The 16,465-nt window shown below is 44.4% G+C and overlaps 1 protein-coding gene and 1 long non-coding RNA gene across 11 annotated transcripts in view; one reads left to right on the plus strand and one right to left on the minus strand.

Moving 5' to 3' along the window:
* The first annotated feature begins 156 nt into the window (after window positions 1-156).
* LOC135394550 (uncharacterized) lies at window positions 157-12,709 on the plus strand. 2 transcript variants are annotated; one of them, XR_010422934.1, is made up of 4 exons: window positions 157-811; window positions 884-999; window positions 9,740-9,836; window positions 10,605-12,709. It is a non-coding gene; the product is annotated as an uncharacterized LOC135394550 (long non-coding RNA). The 2 variants fall into 2 exon arrangements; XR_010422933.1 differs by having other exon boundaries at window positions 160-999.
* LOC135394549 (mucin-2-like) overlaps window positions 4,058-16,465 on the minus strand; it is a 31,371-nt gene continuing 18,963 nt past the window's right edge. For all 9 annotated transcript variants that reach the window (XM_064625344.1, XM_064625343.1, XM_064625342.1 and 6 more), the window contains 4 exons: window positions 14,809-15,077; window positions 12,287-12,563; window positions 10,563-10,694; window positions 4,058-5,972 (listed from right to left, as the gene is read on the minus strand). In XM_064625344.1, coding sequence (XP_064481414.1) covers window positions 4,690-5,972; window positions 10,563-10,694; window positions 12,287-12,563; window positions 14,809-15,077 — 1,961 coding nt within the window. In that variant the 3' untranslated portion in view covers window positions 4,058-4,689. The remainder of the gene's footprint in view (window positions 5,973-10,562; window positions 10,695-12,286; window positions 12,564-14,808; window positions 15,078-16,465) is intronic.

A 16,465-nucleotide genomic window follows, 5' to 3' on the forward strand; every position in this document is an offset into this window, starting at 1 on the left:
TATGGTTAATTACTTAGTACCTGTTACATAAATTAATATAGTGGAAACCGAACATATAATTATATATCTAAGAATATCTTTGCGCCTTTTTTTTCTTCTTTTTTTTTTCTGCAGTGAGCTTTGACGCCACAAGTGAGAGCGACAAGGGGACTCTCTTTGCACATTTTGCCTCCATGCCAAACAAAGTATACGAACATAACCTCACTGCACCATGGGCGGGCGCATTTGGGAGAGGGAAATTATAGGAAATTCTCTTCTCCCATATGTAGGGTCCACCCCCCCCCCCCCCCACACACACACACAGAGGGGTGCCGAAGTGGCGGCCCGCGTGGCACCCCAGCAAAAAAAAAAAAAAAAAAAGCGGCCGAAGCTTCATGAACGGTTGTGGCATTATCATTGGACTCTGTACTCGTGCAGTTTATCTTGCGTTAATTAGTGACAGAAAATATATATGTAACAGCCGATGATGCTCTGAGACAAGCGTGCCCAATTGGCACATGACAATGGCGAAGACGATAAAAGTAACACAATGACAGCCAGGGAACGTCAAACTTTCAACCTTTAATCATGTCATAAAATGTTCAAAGTTCAACATTTCCTGTCTGCCCCTGTGTGCTTTTATGTCTTCGCTGATGACTCTCTAAACCTGTCCTTGCGCCTGGTTTATACTTGATTGATGTTACGAGTACACTCCTACCAAAATTTATGAGCAAACCCTACATGGCCGATTTGCAATATTGGTGCCTTCAATGCCATCAGAAACGGACTGGTTCAGTCGCAAACAATTCGGTGGCGCTTGGTGATCTCCCAGGTGAATTCGAGCAAAGATTATTCGAGTGCAGGAGACTTGAAACAAAGGTTTTTGGCTCAACGTTTTCTGCAGTTGTTGACAACATTCCTGGTGATCAACAAATGGAACTGATTGACCTACAGTGCGGCGGCGCACCGATAGGAAGTTCGCTGAAGTTGGTGCGGCTTCATTTTATTCTTACGTTGGACGTAAGTATCTCACAGTACGTATGTTTTCGCCAGAGCCGTCGCGAGGCGAGTTTGCGCCCGGGGCAGGGTAAACGTGAAGTGCCCCCCCCCCCACTACCCCCTCTCACTGCAGTCAGAAGCTCTGTAAACAAAGAAAAGAAAATGCTTATTCGCACTGCCGAGATTGTAAATTCGAATTCTCTTAATTCCCGCTTTATACTGTACACATAACCTGCCAGGGCCTGCCGTTCGGGGAAGGCGCCTGCAACCCCCCCCCCCCCCCCCCCCCCCCATCGCTACGGCTCTAGTTTTCGCGGACCAACCTGTTTGTGTTCAGTACAACATACGTCTAATAATTATAATTCGTGGCTTTACGTCGCAAGACAACTGTGTCAACATACGTCTGCGAGCAGGCGTTTTCTGTAATGTGCAATCACTTTCACACGATGTTGATGCAATAGTTCAAAACAAGAGGTGCCCAGTTTTGTCGTGACACAGTAAATAAAAAGGACCGCTGACCCTGTGACTGAGGAACGTTAAGTAACCCAAATATATAAGTTTTATGTCGTTTTAAGCTGTTGTGTCGTCTATATCAGAAACAGGCTAATCCAAAGCCGTGGTATGCGGCCCGCGGACTCGAATGAGTTTGGCACCCCTGCCATAGAACCATAGAACTCCTGCCGAAATATTTTTCTGGCTACGGCGCTGGTTGCTGTCCCTCGTGGAATGACACTTTTGCGATGGCCAGAGAGGGTAATCAACAGAGGAAGCTTCTAAGAAAAACACCCTCCATCCTGGGTTGCGGGAACTGTGTCAGCAATTCCTCAGTGATGTTCCCTCTGGCCTTGAGGAAGCAGGTCACTTTCTCTTTGTGGCTCACTTTCGCTTGCTACCTAGCCATACTTTCAATGTGACAGTCATGGAAGTGTGCAATTCTCTTTGAAAGGGCCTCTGCCATTGGGTCCATAAAGATAACAGAGGGCAAGGAATGAGAGAGGCAGGTTAATAAAGGAAAATGAAGGCTAATTGCATAAGCTTCCCTTCCATAATTTCTGGGCAGCCAATGTGGGACGGGCAAATAGGAAATCCGGAAAACATGATTACTACTATCCGGTCTAGTAGTACAGTCAAACCTCGCTTTACGAACACCCTTCGTTTCTCAGAAAACCGTTCGTAAATCGAGGTATTCGTAAATCGAGGTCCGAGGTGTGCAGAGCACAAATACCTCACCAAACCACGGGAAATTGATTTGAATAAGTTTTATTTTTGAAAATACTGCGTAATTGTGCTTTGCACCATACTTTCTGCAGGGTCTATCCTGTTTAGAAGAGATGACAGAAGTCTGACACTTGATTCATCCACCCGGTCCTGAAAGTACCGTATCGCGCGCGGATGAGACTGCTTCCAACGGCAAATATCACCCTTGTCCCCGGCTGTCAGGACTGAACGCCTTCTCTTGGAATGGCAAGATGTTTCCATCTCGGAGACCTGGTCCAAACTCACAACCGTTCGGCTGTAAACGCCGGAATTATACTTTCAGGAAATGGTGAATCATGTTTGTGGAACGTGGTGGCGTTGGGACACTGTATGTGGGACCTCGACAGCATGTACTGAGGAACTTTCATTATCCTCCGGTCCATTGGCCTGTCCTCTGTACGTTCATAACGCCCGTTCGTATATCGAGGTCAGAATGGCTTGGCTACTTTGGGTCCGTTCCCTAATAATCCGTTCATAGTTCAGATACCGAGGGTTCGTAAAACGAGGTCAAAATACACGGAAAAAGTTTGGTTCCCTGTGGAGCCGTTCGTAAGTTGAGGGAATTCGTATATCGAGGGTTCATAAAACGAGGTCCGACTGTACTTAAATGTAGTTGACTATTTTTAATTGGGTAATTAAAACAGGTTTGAAGTTTTTGTTTTGCCTACAATATGTTTTCAACGTACTGAAAAGCCGCTTAATTCGTACATTTTGTTCCTTCGTAAGATGTTCCTACAATCAGAAAATGGCTTCTGCATTTCTGTGCCATCTCTTGTCGCCTGCCTCTGAACATATTGCTTACCTCTAGATGTATCTGTCTGCTAAAGAAGAGTCTCACAAAGAACTGCTTGCTTTGGCTGGCATTGGAAATTTTGTGTTGAGGATTCGTGTGTTGACTCAGCTGTCAACCACAGCTAAGTTCTCTTTAAATACCTCTCAATTTGCAGACTGTTTAATAAACTTGGTAGCAGGCCTTTTACCAATATTTTATGTGTCTCCCTACTTGTAATCGGGCTTGTGTAGAGGAAAGGTTAAAAATGTGCTGTGCATGTCCAGCTATACCCATATAACAAGCCACAATTGTCTTGCAACAGATATTTCGATGAATTTCCGGTGATTCAAATTTCTGATAATTCAAAGAAAAATTTGTGGTCCCCTGGAGTTTAAATTCATGAAAACTGAGTCAGATGTTGAATGCATCTCTTCAATGTTGCCCCCAGTTTCGTCTTAATTTATGCCAATGCTCTTTACGATTGCTGTATGTTAGCTTGGGAGGACATGGACGAGATATTGCAGCAGCGCAATCCCTACTTTTCAAGGGCATTTGTTACTTCTGGGTAGTCTTTCGTGAAAATCTGAGTTGACAAAAATGAATATCCTTTGACTTTCAGGAAAGTTTCAGGTTTCTATATCTTGCATCCCATTCTTGGTCACAGCCCTGTAGCCTCGCATTCTAAAAGCAGTATTATCCACTGTTTCATTGACTTCAATCCCAGAATTGCACTATGAAGTGGTTTCTGCCAGTGCTCTGCCAGCACTGCCAGCATACCAAAGTAACAATTGAGCAAAATGAAAGGCTAGTTACTCCAGATGCGAGAGTTACGTATGAGTAGAGAATTCTTTGTGCACTAAATCGCCCAGGAAGATTAATGTTGTTGATGTTGACAAAAAAACTAATAGGGAGATGGGATGGGATAATGTATGTGGCAAGTCACAGATCATTTCAATGTCACACTGCTACAAGCCCGTAACAGTGCACTGGAAATATGCTTTTGAAATACAAATACAAACAAGGTTGCCGGTCGACAAACGTTTTCAGATCTTCCAGTTCATAAAAATTTCTTTATGTTACATCTGCTATATTACAATACTTTACAATGCCTCCATTTTATAACAGCATTACAGATCATCCCCCAAATACCAAGCTTGCTCAACAACAGGTATCACTCCAAATTACACTCAAGTTCACTTACCCAAGCAGAGCTTTACAGGCTTTTTGATTGCCTGTAAATGAGAACATGTATGTAGCAACATATTTTGGCATGTGCATACATTTAATAAATCCCAGGTAATGCCCCAGAAACTATCAATTTCCATGTAGGTGCTTAAATTACTTTTTTTCTGTCTACCACTGCCTCGGCTCAATATGTGCAGCAATACCATATTTAAATTGCAACCAAATTGCCACTGCAATTCGAGCTCTTGCACATGCCTAGAATATGCACACATGTGTGTGTAGTTCACGTTGCACACTCTATACTCGTGCCCGATTTAAGAAATTATGAAGGCCCCAAAAATTTTTCCGAGAAGAATGAAAAGGTGGCTGTTAAAAACACAGCATCACAAAAGTTGCACACACACTGACACAAGCCTTGAAGAGTATCCTTGAGCTTTTTTCACGTTCAGCCTAGCACTTGTGAGCTAAAAGAGTACCACTCACTGACACAGCACCTGCTACGACAACTTTGTCACCAGCTCAACCGTTTTGTCGCTATCCAAGCCATGCTGGCTCTCGTCTCCTTCCTCATCACTTTCACTGTCCTCGTCACTTTCCTCATCGGGGTCAACAGGAAGCTTGCGTATAATGCACATCTCTCCGTCACCAGAGACCCACTCTGACATGTCCCCCAGTTCTTCGTCGCCGTCGGCACCTTTCTTCAGATCTGCTTCCTTTTCACGTTCCTCACTGGGTGTCCCAGAGCTTGGTTCACGCCTTGAAGTGCTCTCCATGCTAATCGGCGACGCTGGACGTTTCACCGGCATCGTCCTCGCGATACCCCACATATTGCCTGGAAGAAATGGGTCGTCCTTCGCCACAGTCATCTGCACTGGCACGGGCCTCCTGCCGCTCTGCAATGCTGACGGAGGTTTCGGGCACGGTGTCGGTGCTGTGGAGGTTCGAAAGAACGGTTTAGGCACAGGAGCACTGCTGGAAGTCCTAGAAGGACCCACTAGCCCCTTTGCACATGCCTGAGCACTCATGACATTCGTGACCTGCACAACTTCTCCCATCGTTTTCCTGGCGAGAATCTTCCTACTGCGCGTAGCTGTGACGCCTCGCTTCGGCGTGTCTTTCGTTGCTTTTTCGCTTTTCTGTCTCTCAGGGTTTGTCTTGACCACATCACACGTGTTAGTGGAAGGCCTGTGAGTTGGAACAAGCTTGGCAGCACCCGGCGTTGCTGGCGGCACCTTTCCGGAGTCCTGCGGGACACTTTTCTCCCTCGTGCTCTCGTGCAGCTTCTTCGGACGGGCTTGTGGAGGCTCAGCTTGACTTTCGGGCGTGCTTGTGGCACTTTTAATGCTCTCCTCAGATGTCGACGGAATCTTAGCATGTTCCTCCGGTACCAACACTATCCCGGCCTTGTCATTTTCTCCCGGCTCTCCTTCTTCTCCCGTGGGGGATTTTCTGTAGATCAACACAGTCTGGCCTGTACGCAATTTCACTCTCTTTATGACACAGGGGCCAATGAGATGCTGTGCCACAGCAGCCACTTTCGACAGGTCACCCAACATCGTCCCACGGGCAGGGTACAGCGTGTACTTCTGCGGGCTGCCCGGTGTCGTGGGTGCGGGCGTAACGGTCGTGGTCGATGCGCAACCTGGACTTGGACTTGTCACAGGCGCAGTGGGTCGCAGACTGCCAATGTTGCGCCCATCCAAAGTGTACGACGCTCCGGGTTGACTGACTTCATCTTGACCTGTCGGCTTTATGGGCGCAAGTGTACCAGGTTTCTTGGCTGCAAAAGGAACAGAGTTTGATAACCTTGTTGGAGAGGTTTCTGAAAGAGATCAACAGCACTTTCTCAAAGTAGGCCACAATTCGATTGCCATGAGGGAAGTGACATGGAACACTCAAAGCACCAAGTGCATGATGACGCAGTGTTGCTGTTCACGGTGGCCCAAGTGCTCTCGGATTTTCAAAACCATTAAGTGATTTTCAAGCTGCACCCACCAACGGTTGGAAGGTGGAGGTACTGAAGGCACCGTGCGCAAAAAAGTTTGCACTGACAAATGGCTAAGGATGGGTAAAAATGACTACCCGTATAACCGCTGCAACTACCATATTTTCCGTTGTATAACACACGCGTTATACATTGTAAACAGTGTCCCGAAGAGGCAGTGCACATTATCGCCCAGTGCACATTATGCATCGAAGATTTTTTTGTTTTTTTTCCTGGAAGAGCGGTACCTAAAAAGTTGCTGTGCTCCATCTATTCTCTGAGCCTTGGCTCAGACACTTGACAAAGGCGTAAATAAGTGCCACGTTCTGGAAATGTGGTGAAAAATAAATGACACTCGGCGAACGTAAGTAGCGAAGAGAGGCGATGGGCATGCCTACGTAGCGAGGTGGGTCCAAGATGCTTGGGACCACTTTGAGGTGTCAGTTATCCCCAAGTCGTTTCAAAAGGCCAGCCAGTAACATGAGGGCGGCCAGAGGACCAAAGTCTACTATGAACCGAGTCTGTCGGATCGGACCTGAAAGTCTTGGACAAGACTGCATCCGCGATAGATCTAATAAAAATTACGTACACTCGACACGCAGGTTTTGATTACCATGGACACTAATGGTGTTGTAGAGATTACAGTTTATGTGCACTAATAACGCCGGAATGCAGGTATTCCCACCAACACCCTGGTGCACGTTAGACATCGAACATTTTTCAAATTCCTCTAATTCTCGGCGTACACGTTGTACATTGAAAACTCTGATGATCAAGCTGTGAATTATAAAATGTGTTTCACTTTTACTGATATACGGTAAGGTGCTGAGGTATGTTTCAGAGAACAGCATCTCGTTTGGTTGAGATGCTCTCTATTCTCTGTGTGCACCATTTTAACACTGAAGTTCAATACTACTAGATATGTGTCTGTATTGCAAAGAATATTGGCTGCGACAAAATAGATGGATACAAAATGCTTCCTCCTTGAAGGGCACTATTTCTTTGGAATGTTGCATGGTGTGACACGATTAAGAGACGAACAAGGAAGATACCAAGCTTGGATGGACTTGTTACATTGGCCCCCCCTCGCTCCTTTTTTTTTTCTCATCACATGTAACCCAAAATTCTTCCACTTTAACCATTTCTAGTTTTCCAAATGTTAAGCTACATTTCATAATGCGTTCCATCCTATAGCTGCATAAAATTAGGGTACTTGAAGCACCTAATGCACTTGAAGAATTTATATTGATACTTTCTATTGGATTGTAACTACAGACAGCGGCGTAGCGTGGGTTCCCGCGCCAGGTGCAAAACAAGTATCGCGCCCCCAAACAAGACAGGTAACAGGAATGCGTAAAAAAAACTTATCATGAATTAAATTTATCTTATCTTTTTATACATCAGAATCGAGCCCCCAAACAACAATGCATCAGGTAATATAGCTGCTATTGCTCCCCCATCCAGTAGAAAGTGCTTCATGCACTTTGCGCTTCGGTTGCTTCACTTTGAGAATATGTGCTGCTCTCTCAACGCACACAGTCTACTGCTGAAGCACACAGGATGCAATTTTACATTGGCGTGGTACATCGAACCTCGCTTCAATCGCCTCCGCCTTTGAGGCGCCCAGAAGATCGTTCCAACAATGTCAACAATGTCAAGTGATAAAAAGTCTGTTCTTATTTCATACTTTTTTTTCCCCTCTGTCGATAATTTGCGCCCCACAAAATCTTGCCCCCCCCCCCACGCTACGCCACTGATTACAGAGACTTTATTTGCCCTGCTTACTCATCCTTGGAAGCCCAATTTTTAGGTAAGGTATTGTAAAACCTTCAATTTCATAGCCCTAGTTTTTCGCAAATCGGGCATGGGATGCATATTTGAGGCCACAAAATTTTGTGAATTCTGGATACTAGAATTATTTGTTATTTGTTTGGTTTGCATAACAATAAACACAAGATTGCCCTACTGCATTTGATAGAAGTGGCACATGCTTGTGCCACAAAGTCGTTCAAGTGCTTAATAGTACATATAGCTTTTAAGTCCTGATAAAATTTTTGCATGCCTCCTACTGGACCATGCCTTAGTGGGCCCGCCTAAGCCTGGGGGCTTGTGACACAGGGTCCAGAGTCAGCAGTAATTATACACCATCACATTTAGAACACATCTAGAACACATTACATAACATCTAACAAGCACAATTATCCCCATTCATGTTTCAACATTGTCCACGAAAAAGAAAAGAAAACATGAAAAAAGCAAAAAGAGTGTACACAAGAACTGTCTCAGCAGAATTTACCCGTAATAAAAAAGCTTCTTAGGTGACCTTCTAATTTGCACTTGGATTGTATGTCAAAAAATTTACCTGATAAGCTGTTGAAAATAAAGGGAACATTACTGCAGGTAGTAGGTGCACCATAGGGTGAATGTAAAGAAAATTATTTATTTCTTAAAGGAATACAGTAGAATCTGTGTGATACGGTCACCAATGATACAAATTTTTTCGAAGTCTCGGCCAGAACGCCTTGTGTGCAGTAGGTTACGTTACGGGATAGAATTAACACTTTTCCGGGCCGTGGTGGACGATACCAACAGGCGAGACATTGTGCGCGTCTACCGTGCTTGCACTGGAAACAATGCGTACTCCAGAGAACGCACGCAGAGGTGGGGAAGTTACTTTTATTTTGTAGTGCACTACCACTACTCCCTACTTTTTCAAATGGTAACACGTTACGTTATTCGTTACCGTTGCGGTAGTAGGTAACACGTTACTAACGCCTTTACTTCTGATAAGTAATGCGGTTACTTTTGCGTTTCTTCACCAGGAATCCTTATCATATGTACCACATTTTGGTTGAGTCTCATAAGGGCATTCCGCAAATCAGTACAAGCAATGTCAGGCACAAATGACGGTCACATGAACACAACTTGCAGGTAGGATTTGTTACAGTGCAGAAGTAGTTGGTGTTCAAAATTTTTATTTGTGAGCTTCGCCTGTTTGGCTGAAAGGACGTCTTTTGCCGTGACGTGACCTTTTATCTCACACGGTACAAATCCAAACAGCCAATCCTTTGGTACTTTGTCACTTGTTCAAGGGGTAGAGGCTATTTTTCTGTCGCTTTCACCCCATTCGTCCAAAAAGTACCAGAGGGAGAGAAAAATAAAGGTGGTGAACAAAGGTGACATCTCAACAAGTGTAGGTCAATAATCCTTCTTTTGCGTTCTTTGTGGGTGCCGACATGACCTTCTTGTCATTGTTAAAGACGAATTGAAAGATTCTGGGATTTTCCCGGAGGCACAGTCCTCAGCTCAAGCTTCCAAGTTTAGACAGTGAAGCCATGTTCCCGAATTCACGTTAGTTAGTAAAAATGTAATGACGTTACGTTACTCATTACTTCTCTCCCAAATGTAATGCGGTACCATATTTCACTACTCGAATGTAACGTGTTACCGGTAACGCACTACTTTGTTACTCCCCAACTCTGAACACACAGCATGGGCAATGCTACACAAGCGCAATCAGTTGTGATCACCGCAAATGACGATCTTTCACCTTGCCGATGCAGGATGGCTTAAGCACCACAACCGGGGCTTTCAGACAATGACAGTGATGACAGCAATGAAAAAGAGCAATGTCCCGGCCGTCGTGGATGATACGAACAGGTGAGATACCGTTCATTCATCTCCGAATAAACCACATGCGCGTGATTTTATGTGCTCTAAATGTGTCTACAGGTCAATATTGCAGGGAAGATACCATTAGAGACTTCAAGCTAACTTCTCTGATTGCAAGTCGAGAGAAAATACATAGCATTTTGTGTGCTCATATGCTTAATTTTGGATCATACGAACTTAGGACGATATTAATATTTTCCACAAAACCCGAGAGATTCGTATCATCGAGATTCTACTGTAGCAATCTGGCCTTTAGTGTGGCTAACCTTTCCTTTCATATTACGATAAGCATATCAAGCAAAATCTCGTCAGCATTACCACAAGTACATATCCCATTTCAGTTTTATAGAGAAGCAAGTGTGAGTGACCACACTTTTCCACAGGTCACAAGAATGTTTGTCCGAGACCAGGATGATTGAGGGATGTTTTGTGATACTATAAACACAGTCGCCGACCGATTTTTCCACAAAATCAGTCCGAATATTTAGTGAATGACAAATTGTTTGCACGTTGAATCTGGGCGTCATAACAATGTGACAGCATTGTTACATGCTTTTTGTATGCCAATTGTGTATGCTTTGGTCAGCAACTGCTAGCTAGCATTATATTTAAATAAATAAAAATTGTTTAGCTTTGGATGGAATGTCACTTTGAAGTCAATGTCGACTAGCTCATCACATTTGTGTACTCCGTTTACGTATTTTGGGAACTTACTAGTGACAGAAACATGACCAAGCTTCTTTTTCCCATTCGCAGCAACACCATGCTTGACTTTGGCCTTCTTCTTTTTTGGCGTAGAAGCTCCTGAGGCGTTTCCTGAAGCATTTCCTGAGGCATTTCCTGCAACTAAGTGCGAGAACCATGCGCTGAGCAGATTCCTTGTTTTAGGATTTGTCCAGTAATGTTCCATCACCATCTTCCAGTAACATTCGAGGAGTAATATTCTTCTACACCTTGGGATCACCTAAAAAGCTACAACACTGCTCAGCTGCGAGTGTCTGACGACTAGTCTGACCAGATTTATGTACTGTACATATTTGCATGATTCTAACGTGCACTTTTTTCCACTCAAAATATGCGCTCGAAATCACATGCACATTACAATCGTGTCCTCCGTGTTCAGATAACAAGATTAAGGGGCACGTCATCAGGGATTGCTCCATTTTGTGCCTGACCCTTATTTCTCATGGAAATGACATAAATACAAATACAAAAGATTAACAGCTCAGTGAAACATGGCTAGCCGCATCGTCATAGACACCACTTCGTGGCGACCATCACGCGATCTCGTTATTTAATCACTGCGTCGTTTACGAGTTTCTTTTTTTTATTCCGTGTAAGCGCCTCAAATCAACTGTGGTTATGAGTGGCGTACAGATGTCGTGAGATGGAGAGAGAGGACAGCAAGGAGGAGTGGGGGATAGGAGGGTTAATATGCACCCTGGGCCGACCGTTTACGAGTTTCGTAAGTGCTTCATGCACATGGGATGAGCGGGAGAGTGCAATTACGCCCGCTGCCGTATGCACCAGTGTACTCTGGCAGCGGTGGCATGCTTCGCACCGAAGTTGACCATGTTCTACTCTCGATAAGTTGTAAGGCAATCGTGTGGGCCGAAAAAGAGAATTGGGCACTGTTGTGTGCTTTGGGCGTCCCAGAGACATATGTGCATGTGAGCTGAGCCGCGCTGTAAAATTGGCGTCAATATAGCTTTTGGATTTTCGGGAGTTATGTACGCCTGCGCATTACATTCGGGAGCACATCAGAATCGAGCAAATATGGTGTTTGTAATTATGAGAGGTCAAATGAATGTATGATTTCTATGTGAAGCTCTTACTTGCCTTACCTAAGTGATATTTAGGCAGATATTATTGTGCAAGTTCTCATTCTTATGCTGCTCATTTAAAACAGATTGTGCATGCTACTGCTGGCACCTAACCATGCATGTGTCCTTTATCAGACAAACTCAGGTCAATCGATGTGAGCCACTTGAAATGTCCTAAATGTTCCAAAAACTGCAGGAAGAATAAGTTCCACGGTAAATCTAAACCGTGACATATCAGAACAGCAACATTTTTCTTTAACAGAAAATGGATATCCTCGTGCACTTTGCCTCGAGGCTTTATAAAGAGGGAGAGAACAACATCCGAATGAACAAAGATTGATATTTTGTTACTTTGTAGTTTAGCACCCTCAATTTTGGACAAAAGTTTCTTGCATCATTGCTGCTGCTACTTTGTTTTCTCTATTTGTGACGAGAAACAAAAAACTGAGTCCTCCTGGAAAACATTCCCAGTTCTCGATTCCAACCTTGTGTATTGCTGTAAAATCTACAAATTGCTGCTCAACTACAGTAAAAATAAAAGTATATAAAGTAAAGCAAGTAATTAGTGTAAAGTAAAGTATATATAGTATAAAATATTTCAGGGCTTTGACATACCTTGCTCATCCTGACCCAACTTTTTGCGTTGGGTTGCAAGAAGTACCTCTGTTGCTACATCAGAAAGTGGCCTGAGGTTAGGCGAGTGGACGTCGCACACGGAAGTCACTGCCAGTGGCATCGCTCTGGGTGCGGGACCTGGTTCCAGCTTTACAAATCCTCCACTCTTTGCTGTGCTGAGCTGAGCCTCCAGCTGAGAGTGACGTTGACGGAGTCGTCTTTTCTCTCCATCCAGGTGTAATGAAAGGGCCTTCAGGCCATTCAGGTATTTCACCGCCTGCATGGAAGGTAAAATATGGCTGTATCACATTATTTAAAGGGACTGTGAAATGATTCTCCCAAATATGCAAAGTCGAGTCCTATGCTGATGCGATATCGCAGTAGGGAATTACTGCACACAGAGTATCTGACACTGTGAGAGATGCACCTTCACCCTCTCCCTCAGTCCAAACAAATATCGTACATGTTACCATAGAAAACAACGTGTGCACCTTTATGGGAAGGTGAGAGGGATACCTGTTCACATACAAACTGTCTACTCCTATGCGGGAAAATTCTCCGTTTCGCATCACACCCTGTCCATTGAGTTTCGGAGAGTGCATTTTTTATAAGTCTTATATTACAAAAGCAGCATGCTCCTGAGCAGTAATGTAGACAAGAAAAATGTTTCCGGTGGGTCCTACAGGAACTTTACGTAGGGGAGAGGAATTTTGCCATCTTTTCCCTCTCCCGATTGCCCTACCAAAGGTACTACTTGGGGTGGGGGTTGAATCCCCAAGCCCCACTCCCTCTGGCTATGACACTGCTCTGGAAACAAGAATGGCTGTACAAGTATGGCAAGTAATCCTCGTGTCTGCTCATTCACCACAATGAGCATGAGTGAGCATGCTCATGAGAGTTTTGCTGTGGTACGTATGTATGGAAGATCATTCCCCTTGCACTTCTCATGAGCCAAAGGATCGAGCATGTAGATATCACCACACAGATTGTGTATCACATGTTATCAGGGCTTGTAGCCACTCGATGCAGTGGAGAATACGTCCACAGGTAAGGTATACTGTCCAAAATTTTGATGAATTTTTTTGCTGAAATTTCGATGTACTAAATTTCTTGATCTTCTCTGCGACATCTTTACAAAGAAATTCAATTGTCCAGACTTCATTACGAGCTATGCATCTAAGCAATGTGAGCTTCATACCTGCTAGACAGTTTAGTAGTTAAGACATTTGGCACAAATAAACAAATTCGAGTTTTGAAAACTCAGTATGCCAATGACTCCAAAGCAAGGAACATTGTTTCAGAAATGCTGGAAAGAAAAGCAGAAGTAACTCGACATGGTGTTATAACAGCAGCAGAAAAATGAAGGACAGGAAGAATAGCACACAGGGTGACTTCCATGATAGAAGTAACTTGATTCACCAGTCATTGTTTGTCCCACTGTGCATTGCATGCTCCTGTTATGCAGCATCTGTCTTCCAATTAAGGTGATCCTATACTAAGGATTATCCTTGCATTTGCTGACCAAGAGCGAGGGAGGCTCCACCTCCTGGATGCCGGCCAATAGGAAGACGCGGAGAGAAGGCACTTCCCAGGCCTCTGCTCTCGCCTAAGATATGGATCAGCGTTGCTATTGCTTCTCGTGTCGCAAAGCTTCTGCGATGGCACACCAATCTAACCAACTGCTTTGCCGTCCGTGAACCAGCGTACACGCGACACCCGCTTGGCCTCATATGCATGTTGATGGATGGCGAAGCCGTTTGTTAGATTGGTGCGCCATGACAGAAGCCTTGCAACAGGCAAAACAACGGTAGCTACACTCCTGTCTAAGCCTCGTTCAGCAGTTGGTTAGATTGGTGCGCCATGGCAGAAGCCTTGCGACACGCGAAACAACAGTAACGCTGCGCCATCTCTTACGCGAGAGCAGAGGCTTGGGAAGTGCCTGCCCTCTGCATCCTCCTATTGGCCAGGATCCAGGAGGCGGGGTCTCCCTCGCTCTTGGTCAGCAAATGCAAGGATGGTCAACCAGCGCGCATTGCGGGTGATACGCGGACATCGCGACGAAGCCATAGCTTTTTTAGTGTTCCCCCTGCTGCCCCTTGCTACCTTCTCACACCCACCATCGAGCTCAAGATGTTGCTGCTAAGCATGTGGCACATAACTTAGAGTCAGTCCATAATGTGGAAAGCCAGACTCTTTGACAGTCACACTGTGTCAAATACATTGTCTGCCCTTGAGGAACTTTACAATTAGTGGGCTACACCTGGAACTGTAGCAGTGCAAATTGTCTTGTGGGAGTGGCAAGCTTTCCTTCATCCTTTCATAGCTGATGCCTGCTTACATATCTCTGTGACAATTGACATTATAAAAATGTGGTTGTATGCGCTATATGTGCACACTGCAGTCAACAGGGCTACACGAAGTCAATATTCAGTTCGATATTCGAAGTCAATATTCGTTATCGATTTGTATTTGACATTTTTACTATTCGCACAGCCCTACATATGTATGCAAGGTATCCATACCTGAGTGAGAATAGCGACTTTTGGTAAGACAGCAACTCTGGGCTTGGCACTTGGTGAAGCAAATACCGTGTTCTGCAGGTTTATAAAGAGTGAGAGCATCACCCGGCGACGTATCCGCTCCCGAGAGGCTTTACATTCCATGGACTCTGAATTCTCCAAAGCATCCAGATCGAGGTCCATTATGCTGTTGAGTCCAGTTGTGCTGCACTTTTTATCCTGGCTATTGCCATCATCATCAGAAACCAGTGTTGGTGTGCTGTCAGTCAAGTCTGAAGAATGAGGGAACAAAACACTGTCATACTGTGCAAGGGTGCAATATAACTGCCACAGGCAAGGACACATGCTTCGTGTGTAATCTTTAATAATAAAGCCAGAGAGGTCTGTTTTCACTCTTTTTTCCCTCACTGCTACTGAAGTGAGACTAGAGACAATCCCAACTAGCACGCAGCTAGTAATTCAGAAATAATGTACTGTACTTGGTGGCAGAATTATTTTGTGCCGAAGTATTTGAAGAGCTGAAGGGCAGCTCAGTTTTTCAGACAAATTCTGGTTAAGATTTTCTCAATTTTTCAAGCAGCACAATTGACTGACCGCTCAAAATACCTAGCACAGTGACATTCCTCAGCCCACGATATCCAAAACTTGCCATTCAGAAGACAGTCAAATCAGGTTCATACGCACACATGAATGGAGACATATAGAAGGATTTGCAACACCTATTTTGAGCTATTGTGTTCCAATCGTTATTTGCTTTCACCTAAAAATTTGGACCGCTCAATAAGTTGGACTGATCACATGGCCTATGAATGTCCAGAATTTCATTTAAAAACTATAATAGCGAACATAAGTTCTCAGAGGCAAGGTCCCCGGTGTTGTGCTCTCTGATCAACACAAAACCACCAGAGCTCAATCACGTGGTCAGTTCCTCTGCAGTGGCCTCTGGGACAACACATCACTCTCTCACACATGTTTTGTTAGCAACAGTATTTTGTGCTTTCTTTCGCAAACTTCACCTGCAATCCTAAACTGTCCATCTGTGAGAAGACCACTAGGTACCAACTGAGCAAGTGATGTGGTATCTGTTGCAGAGATAGTTGTGTGACCTGCACGCATTTGTCTTCCAAACAAATCCATCAGAAGCTGAGGGTGTGCAAATGATGTGCCAGCATCATCATAGGAGATTTTAAAATTCACAGCTATTTGTCAGATGAAGGAATCGTACTCCACAGGATATTGAACAAGGTAGCCCGACTTCACTTCTGAATAAGAACATGCGTCAACCTCTTTAATATGCCAACCAGCACTGAAACCTGCAAGCAACAACCCATCTGGAGTCCATACCAAAAATACCTTATTGACCAACTGGAGCTAATTCAAAATAAGGCTGCGCGCTTTATTTACAAAAAATACGACTCTGACAGCATGACATACTTTAAGGCAAGAATGGATATCTCGCTTTTGGAGAGCAGATGAAAATTACGCAGGTTGTCCCTTCTTTATAAGTTATTCCTTTCAGGGTCTCCCTATTTACAAAGCGCCCACCACTCCTCCAGCCATGTTGACCACTCTCTCAAACTCCAAGCTGAATATGGGGCTACCGAGTACTTTTATCACTCACCATTACAGGCTGCCATTCACGATTGGAATTCGCTTCCCA

This window comes from Ornithodoros turicata, chromosome 5 (assembly GCF_037126465.1).
Source record: "Ornithodoros turicata isolate Travis chromosome 5, ASM3712646v1, whole genome shotgun sequence".
Taxonomy (NCBI): domain Eukaryota; kingdom Metazoa; phylum Arthropoda; class Arachnida; order Ixodida; family Argasidae; genus Ornithodoros; species Ornithodoros turicata.